The sequence below is a fragment of the Canis aureus genome, chromosome 20 (genome assembly GCF_053574225.1).
Source record: "Canis aureus isolate CA01 chromosome 20, VMU_Caureus_v.1.0, whole genome shotgun sequence".
NCBI classification, from domain to species: domain Eukaryota; kingdom Metazoa; phylum Chordata; class Mammalia; order Carnivora; family Canidae; genus Canis; species Canis aureus.
Window position 1 is genome coordinate 5,934,481 of NC_135630.1, and position 20,029 is coordinate 5,954,509.

Genomic DNA, 20,029 nt, shown 5'->3' on the forward strand with positions numbered 1-20,029 from the left:
GGAGTCCAAAGAACTGCCGTCTGGATCTTTGTGTGAAGTGGTGGGGCCCTGAGCCCTCTGTGGTCCTTAGGAGTGCAAGGGGTCAACACTTCAAAAAGACCAGTAGGCAAATAACCCAATGCCCATCGATGCGGACTAGTCTAATGAACCGTTGTCTAGTCACATGATGGGATGATTCTAGTTCCAAAAGGGAGGGAACACTATCTCTCTGTAGTATTACAGAGTGATCTCCAGGACATGCTTTTTAAAAAGTAAGGTGGATAAAATCATGGATAGTGAGCTACCATTTATCTAAGTGTGCTTCTATCTATCATCTATCTATCTCTACCTATCCATCTTCATCTAATATATATTTGCTTTAAAAAAAACCAGCAGGATAAGCTATAAAATTAAACAAAATAGGTTACTAATGGGGGAGGGAGTTGAATGGGGAAAGGGGTAGAAGTTGATATTTGAATATACCTTGTTTTATGGTTTTGATTTTGGAATCATGCATATTTTACATTATTATAAAATAAGAAAATAAATTAAAAATCAATTCCCAAAAATAGAAATTAAGAAAAAGACAAATGAATCTAACTCTGAATCAAGTTAGAGGCATAACCATATAGTAAGTAACTATTCTAAGGACTCCTTATTGCAGTAATTTGAGTAATCCCAGAGGGAGATTTTCTACGGGAAACTATAAAACAGGGAAACTGGTTTAGCCAACAATGATGACATCAACAAAAAATTTGCAAGGAAAAATAAAAGGAAGAGAGATGCAGAGGGAAACCTATTGACTTAAGAAGTCTGAGAGGCATATCTAAATCCACTGTAATAGGTGAATCATATGTGGATCCTGATTCAAACAAAAACAAACATTCCAAGACAAAACATTTCTAAGTAACGTCTAAAAAAATTTTAAGACAATAGGACAAATGGTATTGATTGGAAATTTCATGATGTTAAGAAACAATTGTTAATTTTTTAGATATGGAAGCTTTTTTGGTTAAATTTGAGTTTAGGTGGCTCAGCGGTTGAGCATCTGCCTTCAGCTCAGGACGTGGTCCTGGGTCTGGGGATCGAGTTCTGCATCAGGCTCCCCGCAGGGAACTTGATTCTCCCTCTCTCTCTGTATATCTCATGAATAAATAAATAAAAATCTTTAAAAAATTATTTTAAAAAGAATTATTAGGACTTAGTGAAATAAATAGAAACATTTAAAGACAAAATGAAGTCTGGGACTGCTTCGAAATAGTCCCGGGAGAGGGGAAGTGGTGATAAGTACATGGAGGCTCTTTATACGTCTTATCTTTTTATATCTTTGAAATTTTCCAGTCTAAAAAATAAGTTATATATAGGCCAGCAGGAGAGAGAATTCTCATTGAATGGTACATTTGCAAGTTTTATGAGTAGTTTTCTTCACACAACTGAGGTCTTTAGTTAGATTTGGGTTCCATCTTGTGAGATCCAAACTCCTCAGAGATTATGTACTTTTTCAGAGCACGAAAGAATGATGAAGGCTTTGGGAAATCAGAATTCAGAGGCTCGTGGGCCCCGCTGATTTTAAAGTGGCCTCAAAATTTGCTTCCCTCATTCATCTTTCTTTTTTCTGCTACCACCAGCCTGATTCTACCCTTTTGCTAATTCATGCTTAGACTATTATAGTCACTACCGTATTATTTTTTCCGATAGCATAAGGCTAATAGAATAGAATCATCTCTATAGTAAACACACTTACGGCCTCCCTAAACATAAATCTTTAAAAAAGGTCTAACCAAAAAGCCATAGAATGGAGAGGCACTACCAATTAAAAACATTTTGTGCCAATGATCAGAATTTATTTAAGCTTTGGTCTACTCGGGTAAATGGTGATTTTTAAAGAACCAGTTGAAAAGATGGAATTACATACACATGATAAAAATTCAAAAAGTAAAAAAAAATATACTGTTAAAACAAGTCTCCCTTCTACCTGTAGTCCCCCCATTCTCTCCCTGGAAGCATTAATACTAACAGTTTATTGTGTGTTTCTCCAGAGACATTATAAATACATTTGCAGAAAATATAATTAAATATCATAAATGGTAGAAAATTAAATATAATTATTGAGTTTTTAACTTTTTCCAATCTGTGATTTTTTTTTAGCACTTTTTATTTCTGGACTATCATTTACACAGCCAGCTCAGAAAAAACAATTTTGAAGAAATATTTGCCTCACAATCATATTTCTCTTTGGTTTTGAACCACCCGCTAAATGTCAGGTACTGTGGTGAACGCTGGGATGCAAAGATGAAGTAGGTGTCCTTCAGAGGGAATTCAATCTACTTACAATCATATTTTCAAATAAACAAACAGTCCTTCTTCCTGTACTCATTGCTTTGATGGGGATTGTGTTAAATATATTTTTTAAAAAACCTGTAATGGTAAAAAAAAAAAAAAAGTTCAAATTCACCAATTTACTTGAAGTCTGAATATTAAAAGCGAACTCCTCTCTTAAAAATCAGAGAAAAATGTTTACAAATAACTCCATACATTAATGATTGATGTTTAAAGCTATGTGACAACCATGAAACACTCCTCTGTTTGTTCCAGATGTTCCTAGTGATGAAGAAAACCAACTCACTCTTCCAAGTGCCTGATTATTGCATCTATAGATGATTCAGATCTGTAGGATTTCCATTTTTCTGTTGCCTATTTTTTTCCGGGGGACTTTGTTTTCTAATTAAAATCCCTCTTTCAGATGAGTGGGAGGAGACAGGACACGAAGGCCAGAGCAATGCTCAAGTACACTCAGGCTGGTCATCTAAGTCCTTGCGGGCCGCCCTGTTCAAATTCTGTGGAGACTAAGGTAAGCCACTGGCTACTGTGAGCCTCTAGGGTGATCTCTGAAGTCTCACCAATTGTGATTTTTTTTTTAAATGATGATTCTCTTTATTAAAAGACACTATTAACTCTCTTGTTCTTTCTTCAAAACAAGTCTCCAATGTAGTAGGTGTTGTTAACTGACGCCGGGTTGCCTAGAAAATGGAGATACGGATTGTTTAAGGCACTTATTCCGAGTCAGTAATTGATCTGGGAAGATGATTTATTTGCCAGCTGGCAGCCAATCTATTATTTTGTCTCTAGTATTTAATACAAACTTAGCTCTTACATACTTTATATACTCACATGTGTCCAACCATGATGTTCCAACAAGGGACAGTGAGTATTCAGAACAGTTTCAGACAATTGCTGACCTGTTTGTTTTGGCAGCCAGTGTCCTTGCTGAAGACAAAATAGAATATTCTAAGCAAGCACTTCCCAAAGCAAGATTCTTAGTTTAGCTAGGAATGATTTCTTTATTATTATTTTGTCAGGATATAAGGAAGGCCAGTGGAGACTGTGAGGAAAGTTTTGCATTGTTACCATTATTATTTTACTAATAGTTTTGTGCTCGTCTTAGCTATGGGTGAGGAGGGTAATAAACTTGTCTCTGATCATTGGCTAATTTGATTATGCTGTTGCTTCTGCTATTACTGAAAACCAAGAGGGTGGACATTATTCAAGGCAAGAAACTATTCAGCAGAGACATACGGAGGTGACTATCAGTTACCATCGCAAATTACTTTTCCATGTTTTGAACCTCGATTTCAATATTTTGCTCATTAACTCTGGACAGTGAAAACAAACTGCTCCAGATGGAACAAAATGAAGGTCAAGCCTGTCTTTCACACCTGAAAATGATGAAGTTCTCTGGAAATATAGGCTGTTAAAAATACAGCATGAGTAGTATTTATAAACACGTGCCTTGGACTTGGCCGAAGTATATATAGATCACCCCAGAGAAATTAGATGGCAGTAGTGCTCTCTACTGGAATGTTGTGATTTTGATATTGTTAGGAGCACAAACCATAAAGCAGATATCATGAAAAATATTCACCCCTGCTATTGTCCACTTAAAGAAACTAGGATCAGGGCTAGCAAGTGGACAGAGTATAACCCCAAGCCTAAGAAATAAAAATGCACTTGAAAAGAGATGTTCTAAGAGGCAAGCGAGCATTACAAGCTATTTTCTTTCTCATAGTCATGTGCAGAGCAGTCACTAAGTGGTCAACAGAAGCAGCATTAAAATAAGTCTATTGCTCTGTAGCCTTAATAATTGGGAAGTCATTAATATTGCCGTTAAGTTCCTCTCTTAGGGGTCACATAGGGTTCATTTTCTAAGTAGAAATCAGTCTGAAATTTCCAGGAAGATGGGTACCCGGAGTCATTTTCTTAAGTATTTTCATTTATTTCATAATTAGAGAATAGATAGGTATTTAATTTTTTAAAAGGTTATCCAGATAATGGGTATCCAGGTTGGAAACAAGGCATACAATTACAAAATGTAGTTTTACCACCACTAAATCATGTCCATTATGGCCACATGGGACCATTGACCACTTAAAATGTGGTTAATGCACCTGAGAAACTGACATTTTAATTTAAATTTTAAAATACTCAGTTTAGATATATGTAAATAATTCATTTTCATCCTCTCCAATTTTCTGCAACTCTCTTAGTTTGAACCCATCATTCATCACTAGGGCTCTTGCAGTAGCTGCTGCTTCTTCTTTTTTTCGACATTTTATTTATTTACTCATGAGAGACACACACAGAGAGAGAGGCAGAGACAGGCAGAGGGAGAAGCAGGCTCCATGCAGGGAGCCCAATGTGGGACTCGATCCCAGGACCGGGGGGTCATACCCTGAGTCAAAGGGAGATGTTCAACCACTGAGCCACCCAGGGGCCCTTCTTTTTTCATTCTTTTTTTTTTTTTTCCTTTTTTCATTCTTAACGCTGTTTTCGATGAACATAAGTTTTTCATTTTATTTTATCCATTTTATAATTTTTTTTTCATGACAAAGGCTTTCTGAATTCTATTTAAGAAATCTTTCCATATTCCTAAGTTTTGAACATATTATAATCTGTATTAGTCTTTTTAGTTTAGGTCATCTTACTTTTGTCATAAATCATATGTGCATATAATTTCAGGTCTACGTCTGCATTCTTTCTTCTGAATAATTAGCCCACTCTATATTTATTTTAGCTTTATAATAAGTCTTGTCTTATAAAGTTATCCTAACTTGTTCATTTTCAAGAATCTTGGCTGTTTTTTTGTAAGTTTTCGATTTTTATTTTTGAGTCAGCTTCTCAATTAAAAAAAAAAAAAAGAATCCCAAGATTGGGACTGCATTGATTCTATCCATCAGTTGAGACAAATGAGCTATATTGAGCTTTCTCAGACATGATTTATTTGGGTCATCTCTAATTTCCTAAATGTTTTGTAATCTTTACAGAGGTCTTATATATCTATTGTTTGGTTTCTAAAAAATGGATTTTTTTTATATTACTGTATATATCATTATTAAACTGTATCTTCTAATACTTGCTCCTGACGTATAGACATACACTTGAATTTTATATATTGTTTTATATTCAGGGAACTTGCTAAACTTACTTCTAAATTCTAAAAGCTTATGTATGTTATGTAATATTCGTATTTTGGATTTTCTGTGTAATTAAGTGGCTGGCTCTCACAGGGTAGTTTGCCAAACCCTGCTTTAGGCCAGGTGTACACGTGAGTCTCTTGCCTCAGGCGTGTGCCAGAGGTGGACGTAGCAGGAGACCCAAACTGCTGCTCACGGGCACAGTGTGAGTCTTGAGGTTTTCCAAAGCTGTCCCTCCTCTCCTGTATATTCTGTAAATTGAGTCAATGGTGCCAAATCTGTTCCCAGTACTTTTCATTCGTTTATGTGGATTCAAGTTTCCATCTGGTACCATTTTTCCCTCAGCCTGAAGAATTCTTTAACATATTACATAGTACAAATATTCAAGGAAAAATTCTTGCTTTTGTCTATGAACATCTTTTCGAATGACATTTTTACTGATACAGTGGATACTCACAGGTTCACAATTTTTTTTCCTTCTGCATTTCCCCCCCCCACCCTCCCTACTTCTGCACTTTTTAGATCTAAGTCATTCCATTGCCTTCTGGCTTGCATATATTCTTATAAGACTTTACCTTGTTTTTTTCTGGGGTCACTGTTTTTTATAAAGCGTTCTTGTAAATACTTTTGGCTTTGCGGGCCCTATGGTTGCTGTCACAACTACTCAACTCTGCCTTTGTAGTGTGAAAACAGCCGCAGACAACAGGTGAACAAACAGACGGGGCAGTGTTTCTATAAAACTATGAAAAACTTGGCGGCCAGATCGATTTGGCTGGAGGGTTGTATACAGTTTGCTGACCTATATGTGTTCTTTTTCTTTGGCTGCTTTTAAGAATTTCTTTGTTATTATTTTAAAGTAATTTGATTATGATGTCATCGTGTGACTTCATATTATTCTGCTAGGATGGAGCTTTTTGAATTTTCCACTTCTTTCTTAATTGTGCTCATGTTTTTCTTTACATTCTTTTAAGCTCCTAGTTTGTCAATTCCCTTTCATAATTTCTGAATCTATTTGTATTGTTTTTCCCCTGGATATATTTTCCTCCTCTGAATGCCTGCTATTTTTAACAGATGCTGGAATTTTACTTTCTTAAATGCTAGGTTTGTTGTGCTCTTTTAAAAAATATTGGAGTTAAAAAAAATTAAAAAAATAAATAAAAAATATTGGGAGTTTGTACTACAATTACTTACAGAGGAGTTTGATCAAGGCTTGCTTTCAATCTTTGTAAATGATCAGCCTTTACTCTAGGGCTAATTTCGCTCCACTACTAAAGCCATGGCTTTTTCAGGTAGAAGTAGTAAGACAATTCAGGATAAAATAAGACACTAACCAGTTTGGGAGTGTAGTATGAGGAGACTAGAGTACAGTGAAAGGTGAGCAGAAATTAGTCAACAGAAAACAGGGAGGGGAAGGAGGAGTAAGGGGAATGGTATGTTCTACTAAGACCTGCATATACAAAAGCCTAGAGTACACAATGTAAGTAAGATCTAGTATGACTGAGGAAGGACAGAAAGGGAAAAAATGGAAGAAATTAGGCAAGAAAGAATTAAACGGGTCTAGGAAATGAGTTTGCTAAGAACCATGTTCCTCAACCATTTAGATCATTATCTACAAAAGTTTTAATAAAACAGATCTCACTTTATTTTTTGGAATCATATCTGAAGGGCAAAGAGAAGTGAAATATTATAGAGATTTTATTTCATAAAATTTATTGCAAGCCTTTATTAATACATAATTTGCATAAGTCTTTAGGTCACATTTTTCTCCCACCTGTTACTACGTCTCTGTTAGAGTACTGACTTTGGAGTTCTTAAGACTTGGATTAAAATCTCAATTCAGATTTTTAAAAAATCTCAATTTTTAATTTTTTAGTTGCATGATTTTGAGTAAGTTTCTTAATATGACTTTATTTATTGATCTGTAATGGGGTGAGAGCAAAGGTATGAGGAAAAAGATCTATAAAAATCAACCAGTCTCCAGCACATGGTAGACAGTCAATATGTTAGTGCTCTTGGATGAAACCCCTAGAAAAACGTCCTTTTCTAGCCCAGAAATTCTCAACCAATGTTGCACATCAAAATTACATGAGGAACTTAAAAAAAAAAATATTGATGCCCAGTCCCCACATAACTTAATTGGTTTGGGGTGAAGCCTGGATATACTGTTATTTTTATAAACTCTCTGAGTGATTTTAACATGACTGCAAAGTTGAAAACTGTTGATCTAGTTACTGAAGACTTTTTCATCCCTCTGAAATTAAAGTGCGTGCGTATGTGTGCGTCTAGCACACAAAGCAAAATATGAAAACATGAGATCTATTAAGAGAAAAACAACTGCAGGCCATAACTGACACTGATGAATGCTGGCAACACACTTGGCTGACTTCTTAGATTCTATTTTTAATGTCAAATCCACGCTAGTTATATAACATTGGGGCTACAGGTTTTTACATAACAAATCTCTCTGAATCTGTAAAAGTCAGGTTGTTGCTTTTATAAAAATCTTTATTTCTTTTGAAATTATTTCTATAGCAATTTCTTATAAGGAGAAACTGCAATTTCTTTACAAGATAGTTTTTTTTAAGTACTATTTACTTTAAATCTTTGTTTTTTTAAATCCCCTATTCATTTTGAGATTCACTCACTCCTAAAAAGAACTCTGTAAGAAAATTAACTTAGTAAAACAAAGTAAGACTAACAGTATGATGGTACATGACAGATTGGTAAATGCTTAAGAATGTACATATGGAGCAGCTTAGATTTTTTTTAGCCTTATTGAGAGGATTTTTAATTTAAATTTGCTAACTGCTGCACTATAAGGTCTCAGATTACATTACCCAAGGTTCAGCCTTACTCTCCCGGATGATGTTACTGCATTAATAGAAGTCCGTTAACACTTCCTGGTAAGTTTTTATAAAATGTGAATAACTGAATAACTTGTCCTTTATTTCAGCAATACTTCTAGAAATCTACATTCACTAGAAAAAAGCAGAGGACAAAAGGACAGAGAAAGTATAGCATTCATATGAGAAAGATACCATATGTAAATGTACAGTATTATTTCCTCTGAAATAGTCACTTAAAAAGCTCCCTTTGAATAGAGTATGTGAAGTGTACAATCACAGGAAAAAGATATACTGAGAACTAAGAACTACAATGAAGTACACAACATCAAAATGGTGATTTCCATCAGTATCTGTGTACTGGACAGACTATACCAATTTTTTTCCTTCAACTGTGCTGCACACACAAGAAGCAATCAACTCCTTCTTATGAGAGGTTAGCAAAGTCTTTAAAGAGGCAGCATATGAAAAGACAGCAACTTTGTAAATAACATTATCATAAAGAGAACTAATTGAGAAGGAACATGACAGATTTCAGCTTTAACTTAGTTTTGAAATATGTTTTGTTCTTTCTAGATGTGAGTTAACAATAGGCTTTTTTGAATCTGTTACAAGGACTCCTCCCCCCAATACCTCTAGCTATCATGAGGAAATCTTGATTTCTACCCAAAGGTTTCTTGTGGTAGGGAGACAAAAGGTAGGGAGACAAAAATCAGGGATCTCAAGACCAATGTTGCTGTTTCCGATTATTCAGCTGGAAGAGAGGTGGTAGGAAGAAGCTTGAGCAAAGAACGAATTAGATTCTGTTCTCCAAGTTGAGCTACGCAAATGTCATGAGTCAGAGGTGCACAGGCACCTGCTTAGTGAAATGGATTACAAGGGCTTGCATAACTGACCATATTATATATATTATTTATTTGCATAAAAAAGAAAAATTCTATTTTTCACAATGTGTCAATAAAGGTCTTTGAAAAGAACAGACCTAGATTTCCAGTTTTTCATCTTCGTTAGTGGTGAGGCCTAACGTGCTCTTTTGAGCATCTCTGACTGAGCAGCTTCATTTGAAATGATTACTTTGGAATGAACTAAAGAGAAGCAGCAAATAGTACTCTAGCAGACTCAGACCTTACAGAATGTGCAAGAGGCAGAGGAAAGCACAAGGGTTAGGAGTATGGGGAATGGAGCCTCTGGCTATTCCAGTTTCAATTTCAAGTATTCTGTAGATATACTCAAAATTCAGCAAATGATTAATGTTATTATAGTTTTAATCTTAAAAGGATGCCTTTAATTTCATGTCTTTGGTACTGGTATAAAATTATCATCTGAATAGTCCCAGTATTATTCTATAGCTAGAATTTCATTTTTATCATTTTGAAAATTCAGTATGTATTACCTTGACGCATAAAGTCCTTCAATGATATGGTATTCATTGATAAAATGGTGTGTAGGTCTGTCTTTAAGAAAGTTCCCCAGGGCAGCCCCGGTGGCTCAGTGGTTTGGCGCTGCCTTAGGCCCAGGGCGTGATCCTGGAGACCCGGGATAAAATCCCACATCGGGCTCCCTGCACGGAGCCTGCTTCTCCCTCCTCCTGTGTCTCTGCCTCTCTCATTCTCTCTCTCTATCATGAATAAATAATAAAATCTTTTTTTTTTTTTTTAAAAAAGAAAGTTCCCCAAAGCAGCTGAGCCCAATATTAATGTATCAAGTATTAAGTGACTTTACCAATTTCAATAAATGCTAACACTGATATAATCCTATAATAAATTACTAGCCAGTGGATAACTGAACAAATAGGGTAGCTTAGGAATTCACTATTAAGACAAGAGGAAGCCCACAGGAAGGACAGTGATAAAAATCTGTTTCATTCATTTATAGAAAAGACAAATTTCAATCAATTCTGCAAAGAATTTTTAGCTTTAATCCAGTCAGTTTTCCTAATCTTCCCAGCGACTGGAAACAGGTTAGGAGTGGGACATTTGGAATGCACATGAGGAGTTCTGCTTTTAACCAACACCATTAAGAGCTTGGGAAAAAGATAAACTCCAAATCACCAAAGAACACTCTTTCCTTAAAATGTTTTCAAAATAAACAGGAGATCGATTTCAGAACAATGTACAACCAGAGATAAGTTAAAACCTCTAGGAAAAGGGACAACTGGGGTAACTCCTGAAAGTGTACAATCAACATCCAGGAGGACTGATTTGTTTCCCACTCCCTGGTAAAAGAAAATGTGGGATGGCAGGGCCTGACATTTCACCATTTTATCTGAAACTATGAAACAGAAACAACTGTGCAGAGCACAAGATTCAAATGAAAAAAAAAAAAAAAACCCAAATGTACAATCTAAAAAATATGTAATTGACGTTTAATAATCTGAGGATTAAGTAACAAACAAAAAAGATCTTTTACTTGCCTAGGTTCATTTCCTCTGAATTCTTCTATGATTTAAAAATAATCTATCACACTTATTGATTTAGAACCATCGGATTTTACTTCAGGAAAATCTAGTATCTTTCAAAAAGTTATAATTTTAATGTTAGCACAAAAATTACTTCCTAACATTTCATTTTTAAAAAACTTTTCCGCAGCCAAAGGTTCCTATTTTTGAATTACAGTACTGCAAGGCACATATAGAACACACCTCCTTCAAAACACACAGAAGATATACTCCCTGAAATAGAATTTGAAAATCCTTAAACAATTAGAAATACTACAAAGTTAGCAATTTTTAGGTAAAAACATTGTTCCTACAGGATCATGCACCTTTCTTAAAATCAGTTCAGCATATATGTATAAATAATCCTTTTTTAAAACATTTGTACTTGAAACGCAGATACACTGATGCTGAAGACAGCACTAAACAAAAACCTGAAAAGTACTATAGCTTGATAAATTCTGTTATTGCCTTCATTAGAGACTGTATTCTCTTTAGCATTTTAAAAGATTTGAATTTAATAATGGGCTACTATGCAAGAAATAAAGGATTTTTTTTCTTCTTAAGCAATATTTCCATAATTTCTAGCATCAATTCTTTTATAAAAGATGTTAAGTATATTTTTTGTTTAATAAAACTGAGAATGAGACCATTTAAATGTCTCTGCTAAATTTAATGCAGCTTAATTAGGGACCGGGTACATATTTTCCTCTGAAAATTTTTGGTCAAGCATCTCAAACCATAAGAGCAAGTGGAATTTTAAGAGGTAGTTTTTTTTCCCATGATGCATTTGTTAATACACGTATTGTCAGGAAAATAAAAACAAGCACTGAATGTCTTTTCTTAAAGTATAAAGGGCCTAATGAAAAGAAAAATTAAGGATAGGTATGATATTTGCTACAGTCTGACATTTTAACAGTCATAGTATTAGATGTTTTGTGACCAGTGCATTTTGGATTTTCTCAGGATCAAAATACGAGTCTGCCAACTGTATTAAATCCTCCTCCACCCCCTCCACCAGTTGGTCCACAGCTTCCTGGTGGGTCATTGTCATCAAATCCGTTGGGCCGAAATGAACAGGAGGCAGATGCAGCTTGAAGGGCCCGGGCTCGAGCATTCAACTCTTGTTCCTAAAATTAAAAAGAATTTTTATACAATTAAAACCCTAAATACAATGGATGAGTATATCATCTATATAAATATTTTAAAACTGATTTAACCCTTAATAAGCATCCCTCAAATCTCAGTAATCTAAAAAATACTGACTATACTAATCCTTACCAATCTTACTAAAGTGCATAATCACAGATGGAAAGGGTAAGATAGAGTGCAAAATCCTGGTGCAACTACACTGAATAACAGATCTTACAGGCCGTTCTGTTTCAACACTCAGTTTGCAGATGAGAACCCTGAAGCTCCACATCCTAAAATTCCTCTACAGAAATATTATTGTGAATACTCATAGACACACACAGGAATAGATTTCCTTTCTAATACACAGAATGCAGAATTTAAAGGCTATGACGATGGATTATCTACTCTATTAGGTGGGAATATTGTGTAAGTGGGTGATATAGTAAAAGGTATCAATAATGAAAGAAGGCTGAATGTTGCCTACCCTTTCCTTAGAAGCTTCTCAGTAAATACAAGTAAGATTTCAATAACATTGCTAAAGAAAATGGAGCCTATCTCCTTACAGTATTACTTGTAACTTTTCCCCACCAGATTATCAGAACTTTTGTATCAGGAACCAGTCATATTTGTCTATGTGCCAGACACATATTAGGTGCTCAATAAATATTAATAATCTTATATTAGAACACTATCAGCTATTTAGCTTCAGGAGGAGCAACTGTAAATAAATAATGGTGAATTCATTTGGCAAGGTGTCAAATTGGCATTCTAAAACTGGTACAATCGCGTTGGAAGAAAATACAAAATACTCTAGCATATGCCCATTTTTCTGGGAAAGGCTCTATAACTTTCGAATGAAGTCAGTGTCAATTAGGTCTAAAAGCTACTTTTAACTTGTTAGGCATCATCATCCTGAAGAACTTAAAAAATACCCTTAACAGTAATCATAAAAACTATACTATTTCAAAGGTTCAACTAAAAGTTCAGTTACTTTGTTCCACCTGACAAGGTAGTGTTATTTTATAATTTCTAACTAAGTATTTTTAGCTAACTATTCTCTTCTCTTCACAAGATGCTCAATTTTTACTATGGAGTAAAAAAGCAGGCCTGCTTGGACATCTATTTTTCTCACTTATTTCTCAGTAACATACAGTGACAGCTGTGCAATGCCCATACAAAAAAATGATCAAGAATCACTTATTTTTATAGCTGAATGTGACCTTAGATAAGAAATCCTTGTAACAGAATGGCCTAATTAACCAGTCTCGGGCAGGGCTTAGAGAAGCTTTTAAAACTTAATTTGCAAGATATTTCTCAAAAAATTTTTAAAAATTTATTGTGCAGGTTCTTTTGTATAGTTTCTTTAAAGACACAATCTATTTTTTAATCTGTAAAATTAAGAATTAAAATAGAAAATAAAATTTTTAGTTTTACAGATAGAAGATAAAAACTATAGGTATGAATGTAAGAAATAGACACTAAAATAAGAAACAAAATTCTCATTGCTCTAGTTCTTTGATCTATTAAACTATCCAAACAAGCAATGAAAATATGACTCTGTACCTAAGATCTCATTTCAGGTATAAATCATATTCTCTTTTTTTTTTTTTTTTTAAATCATATTCTCTAATGAAATAAATAAAACTGAGTATGCAAGGTAGAGTTCAAGAAGTTCTGCTCCCAAGAGATATGGCAAATTTTGTTATAAAGTAATTCCCCTGAGAAGGAGTGTTAAAGGACACACAATACAAAATTAACTCCACTGCTTCTGAGACTCGTGAAAACTGTATTGTACTTTAAGAGAGGGCTTCCCAGGAAAGGAATAATCTTTCTTTGCTTTTCATCTACTTAAATAAATATATGGTGACAGACAGAAATGTCTGATATCCTATTTTCAGAAGATAAGCTTAATGAACTGAAGCAGGGAAGACTGCTTTTTGCTTGACTTCTTTAATATAGATGAGAGCATTGTGTATAATGTCAAAATTATGATTCTCATCGTGTATATAATTTACATGCCCATTTAATATCAAATATTAAAAATTATTTCAGTAGTGGACTTATAGGCCTGGTTGCTGTTGCTTTGCAACAAATAACTTGAGAATTTTTAGATTACATCTCTTATTCAAGGATATACGTTAACATTAAATTAACCCATCTTTTATTTTTCTTTAAACAACACATATATCATGTGTACTCTTCTGTATGAACAATAAAGAAAACTATTAAGACATCAAAGTACCACCTCCTCCACAGAAACAAAGAAAAGAAACTGAACAAGAAAGGACAAAAGCCCTGTTTGTAGTTGATGTGTGATCTATTTGTATCACCTTTCTCTCACTGGATCCTAACTAAAAGCATAATTTTTGGAGTCCAGACACTAAGATAATAGAGATTCTTCTTATTCTTATGCAAGTTGGACTGAAGTGAAAGAAATAAATGAAGAAAAAAAATCCCTTCCCAAAATTTACTTGGAGATCCACATCTGCTCTGCTATCCTTTTTTTTTTTTTTTTTTTTTTTTCTGCTCTGCTATCCTATATGTCAGGCTATGATACACAGCAGAAAATGGTTTGGTCACATAGGATTTTTTGTCCACTTTTCAAAACCACCAATCTCACCAACACTAAGAAGAACAATAGTTTCTTTCCAACACATGTCAATCGAGATGTGATTTTAGTAAAATTTAAAAGTGGAATCCCAGAAGCAGCTTGTTAAAATTATACAAGGTGAACTTCTAAGAATTAAAAAAGAAAGTAGCTACCCTGATATGAACTATGATGGTAAATCCATTTACAGTACTCCTCAGGAGCAAAGGAACTCAAAATGTTCACTCCACACCCTTACTTTTATTAAGATTTGATTAAATTTTTGCAGTTGTTTTATAGATAAATATAAAGCTGTATTTTAAAATTAAAGGTGTATTCTTGACATAGCAATCTGTTTTAAAGCATTGTTACTATGGAATGAACACAATTTTGAACTAATATCTCAAAAATGTAAAAACAAAAAAAGAACAAAAACACACATATGTGTTCCATGTATTCAATAGTCCCTTAACACGAACTTAAAATACCAGTACAACTCAGATCATGTGAGAACCATCACAATTCAAACCTCAACATAAATCGATTACATTATTGTATTTAAAAAATAATTTAATGTATAAATACATTTAAGTTTTTTAGTAAGAACAGAATATTTATAATAATTTGCTTTAAAAAGGCACTTTGGTAATAAGCTTTACTACCCCATCTTAATACAGGAACATAAATATCTTAATTTAAATTTGGCAATGTATTTTTTACATTAAACAACTTGCCAATCTGAGACTTCAGACGGAATTTAGAACTATAAATACTGAAAAACTGAATTAACAAAGTACATAATGGTTTCCATTATAGTGACAGGGGGCCTTAAAACAATAATGAAAAGAATGGCTCATCACACTCAGATATTGTTTATCTTGTAATGGAGTAAATAGTAAGAAAAAGAAAATCATTTAGAGGTAGGCTGTAATAAAGTAGTTATGGTTATAAGAGCTTTTGGCAATCCAATCACAAATAGAGTAAGTAGTTCCTCATCATTTTAAAATTCACATCTCTCCTCTGATAAATAGACTATTTAGCCCAATCATCGATACATAAATAATCTGCCTATTTCTGCAAGTCAAGTTGTCCTGGACCTTATTTTCTATCTATATCACAGAAAGTTTCTGTTTCAACCTCCTGCCCATATTCCTCCTCTCATCTTCAAGGACCCTGATTAATATCTAGTGCTTATTTAGTATCTAGCAAGAAGGATACAGTTGAATACATCCTATTGCCTTGATCATAAGCCTTCTGACTGGATGTAAGGATCTTTGCTGGTAAATCATGTTTAATAAATATTGTCTTTAATTTTTTTCTGTAAAATATATTATTTTTGTGTTACTCTAGAATATTGCCATACGCTTTTACCAAGCTGTCATGTATCATTATCTGAATATTTTTAATACAGTAAATTTGAAAACTTTTGAGAAGACTTCCTTCTAAAAAATCAGTACTATAGTGACCCATTTTTTTTTTCTTTTACTCTCTCTTCCAGCTTTGTGATTTTCAAACACAAAACTTTTAGGACTTACTTATGTAAACTCATAAAATCACTTGGACCACCCAATTAATAACACCTACAATTTCATTACAATTTAGTGTTTGTTGTTATGCTGTTGGCAAGATGGCAGATCTCAGAGAAAAATACTTGCAGCAAGATCTTTATTAACTTTTAAGTAATAAAATCACTAACTCCCTGCAATAAGTATTTTTGGAAGTAAATGCAGCTCATATGAAAACTTTGTTCCATGGCTTTTATTTACTAATTTTTCTATTATTACCTTGATTTTATTGCATGGGTCCTTACAGGATACAAATATCCTTTTTTTTACATATTGTACCTTTCAATGCCCTTTATCTTATCCACTTGAATGTTAATAAATGCCCTTAAAATATTTATGAAATAGTCTAAAAGGAATAAACACTAAATTCAGCAGTTGTTTCTCCTGATAGGTGGGACTAAAGAGGAGAGGGAAGATACTTCGTTATTAAGTTTCCTATATTTCTGTATGGAATGATTTTATAATCACATCTTTTGTATTTTTGTTTTTTGTTTTGTTTTGTTTTTTTACATCTTTTGTAATTAAGAACAAGTGAGATATTTTCTATTGCATCTAACTGCAACTTTTCATAATTAATTCCTAACATTAGAAAGTAAGACAATTTATATAGGCTGAACCCTTTTTACATAAACCCAGACTCCAATTTCAGAATTGCTACTCTGTAAATTCTTTGAAAATGTAGAGGTTGGATTTCAAAATTGGGGCACTCACTTGACCACTGTCAATTGTTTAAATATTTTCCGCAAACGAAGAAACCTCTATTTCCAACTTACCTGTAAATACAGTTTATTGTCTTTTGTTATAGCATCCATAAGTTCTTTCTGTAGCGGTGGGTCTCCATTTACCCAGAGTCCACTGGTTGAACTCTTACCACTTAAACCATTAGTGCTATTCTGTTTTTTATACAAAAGCACATAAGCGGTGTCCTTTGGAAACCTACTCGTAATTTTCTGGACTGACTGAAATGAAGTAAATGTCACTCTGCTGTCATTAAATAAAAACCATTCTTTTGACATTTCCTTAGTTTCTAAATCCTGTTCAATCACTGCATTGGGACTATTTCTCCCTAGTAAATGACTCTGGGAGGACGCTAATGCCAGAGTTTCAGACTGATGGCACATCTTGTATGAAGACTCTGTACCTGTGATGTTTCTGGCATAAGAATAGTAATGCCCACTTTCAGATGATACACCAGAGTGAACGACAACGGAATTTAATAGATACGGCACCAATCTGGAGCAGCAAGCTTCTTCAGTTCCAGAAGGCTTTAATTTTTTAGCTAGGTTCTCACTAATATCAGTGAAGTCAACATCTATAGACCAACTTTCTGACAAAGAAGAGAAAGAAGTAGTTCTTTTAACTGGCAACTCCAAAACCAGTGGCAGTGACACATTGTCTAAAATTTTTCTTCTCACATGATACTTCTGATCATATGAAAATCTCAGGAGAGTAAGAATAAGGTACTCAGGCTCCTCTGTGATATGCATAGTTTTCTCGGCATTCTGCAAAGAGGCACAGTTTTCACAATAATACTGGTTGTCGCCAGTAAGAATCTCTGGAGCCAAAAAATAATTTAGTAAGTCAGTTACTGAAGGTGTGCTTCCACCTCCTGGCTTCTGAGGTACATCTTTATTAACAAGAATCTTGCTAGATTCATTGGGGACACAAGTGTTTTCAGTACAGCAAAATTCATCAGGAGGACTGCCTGACATTCTCTCATTCATAGCTGAGTCACAAATAAAGGCAGCTGTTGCTGGTTCTTCTGCAGGACCAGGTGCATTGGCTTGCGTTAGACCACCGTCTTGTGTATTGGGCGATGATGCTGGATCTTGAAAAGACAAGTTTTCAACAGAAGAGGAAGGACAAAAGGCCAGTGAAAGATCTGTAAAGGCTTCTACTTTTTGTGAGGTACTCCTGCAGTTCAAACAACATATGTGAGTTCGTAGTTTTCCTCCAAACATTGTTTCTATTAAAGTCTTCTCACCATCACTTGTGCAAGGGTTCTCTGTTAGCACAGCTGCCTTACTGGCTACTTCCTGTAAAGAAGTTTCATTGCACCCCAGACTTTCAGAAGGCTTGTGTGAGGACTGAACTTTCAAGATCTTTTCTTCTTCATGTAGCCTGCAGGAGAGTATATCATTATACAGCTGTTTCATTTACATTTCAATGTCATTGCTATTTAAAAATACTGGTGGTTTATACATAAAAATAAAAATATTGGTGGCTTATATGAATAGCCAAATTACTTTTATCAAATAGAATGCTTAATTTAAAAAATCAAGTTTCTCCTCTTTTAATCAAGAGGAATATGGAATAATGTAAGAATGAGGACTAGAAGTTAGGGGCTATCACTACTATATAGCCTCATACTTTCTCCATACTATTTTATAGCACTTATTACATGATAGTGATATATGCTCATTAATTATGTTATATTATCTTTGCCTCACATCTCAGACAAGCCTGGTACAAAGAAGTCACCCAACACGTCCTTAGCTGAATCAAAGGAAGATTGCTTATGTTAAGTTCAAGTAACCTTACTAGTCATTCATGTAACAGCAGGGAGGCAAAGATCTAGAGAAGAAGATAAAGGTTTTATTAAGTAAGTGGCAAAGAGACAATAAAATATACCAAACTCATCTGGTTACAAAGTGGTCTAAAGGAGCAACTATTAAATTTTTTGGTCTCAGGATACCCTTATGCTCTTAAAGTAACTGAAGAAAATTGAGGAACCCAACAGCTTTCATTCATGTGGCTATATCCATCAATATTTACTATATTCAAAAATTGAGAATAATAGTAATAAAATAATACATCTAAAAACAAAAATAAACCAATTACATGTTAATGTTCATAATATTCATTATGAAAGTTATATTTTCTAAAACTAAAAAATTTAGTGAGAAGAATGTCATTGTTTTACATTTTGCAAATATTTTAAGTATCTGGCTTAATAGAATACAGCTGGATCCTCATAGCTGCTCTGTGTTTAATATATTGTGGTATGTTTTTCTGGATGAAACATATGAAGAAAATCTGTCTCAATTACATATACACAGATATATAGATAGAAAAGAGAGACCATTGAAAATGTTTTAGGAACCCCTAGGAGGTCTTTGTACCACACTCTGAGAACAGCTGGTCCAAAGTAAGAAAACCAAAAAAGAAGCCAATTAAAAACAAAAGAACACTTAAATATATACAGAAAATGCAAGGTATTTTAAAGGTTAACACTTGAAATATGTTTTTAAAGGCAAAAACAATATGCTATAGAAATAATCTGTTATGAAAGAAAACAAATCATAACTTTCAAAATACTTTTTACCTGTCTAGTAGAAACCTGAGGTATTCAGAGCAGTCTTGCTGTGATCTGGGGGTAAACCATGGAGGTCTGGAAGCCTCAAAGAACACCCGAGGGGCATATGCTTCTCTCTTGATATCAGTACAGAAAATATAAGGAAGTGATTCTCACACTATGAATTAAATAACTGAAATCTTAATATCCAATGTTTAATAAAGAGAACTTAAAATTACATTGCGTTTAACCCTACTACAAAGTGCCAAAAATGATGCAGATAAAATTAGAAATAAATTTAGGTAATCTTCGGTTATAACTTCTCATTATGCAGATAAGAATTAACAACTAGAGAAACATGTGACATACCCAAGGTCATACAGATAAATTAGTGCCAGAGGGAGTCACACTAGAACCCAGGTCTCTCGAACACTTAATATCATATTACTGGCACTATCCCTCTAGGACAGTCATGTGCTTGCATCCATAATTTTTTGAAAAACAAAATCTGAAAAAGACATATTAGTGAATATATATTTTGGATAAAGTAATACGGGGAGTACTCTATAAGGCCATGCATACCTACTTTAGGTGAAAATTTCTTTGACTAGGTACATAGTCCATAAATGCACAGAATGTAAGTGTATCGTTAGGGTCCTTGCTGATTTTACTTTTTTGGTATGGAAGAGGCTTAGTGAAGTGGTTGCTCATTGACTTTGAA

At 34.1% G+C, this 20,029-nt stretch overlaps 1 protein-coding gene and 1 long non-coding RNA gene across 2 annotated transcripts in view; one reads left to right on the forward strand and one right to left on the reverse strand.

Annotated features, from left to right (window-relative positions):
* The first annotated feature begins 2,555 nt into the window (after window positions 1-2,555).
* On the forward strand, window positions 2,556-19,456 carry LOC144291414 (uncharacterized). The gene is made up of 2 exons (XR_013358671.1): window positions 2,556-2,830; window positions 17,782-19,456. It is a non-coding gene; the product is annotated as an uncharacterized LOC144291414 (long non-coding RNA).
* USP38 (ubiquitin specific peptidase 38) overlaps window positions 10,149-20,029 on the reverse strand; it is a 29,938-nt gene continuing 20,057 nt past the window's right edge. Inside the window, exons 8-10 of the mRNA XM_077860911.1 lie at window positions 19,339-19,445; window positions 16,787-18,134; window positions 10,149-11,857 (exon numbers count right to left, since the gene is read on the reverse strand). Coding sequence (XP_077717037.1) covers window positions 11,696-11,857; window positions 16,787-18,134; window positions 19,339-19,445 — 1,617 coding nt within the window. The 3' untranslated portion in view covers window positions 10,149-11,695. The remainder of the gene's footprint in view (window positions 11,858-16,786; window positions 18,135-19,338; window positions 19,446-20,029) is intronic.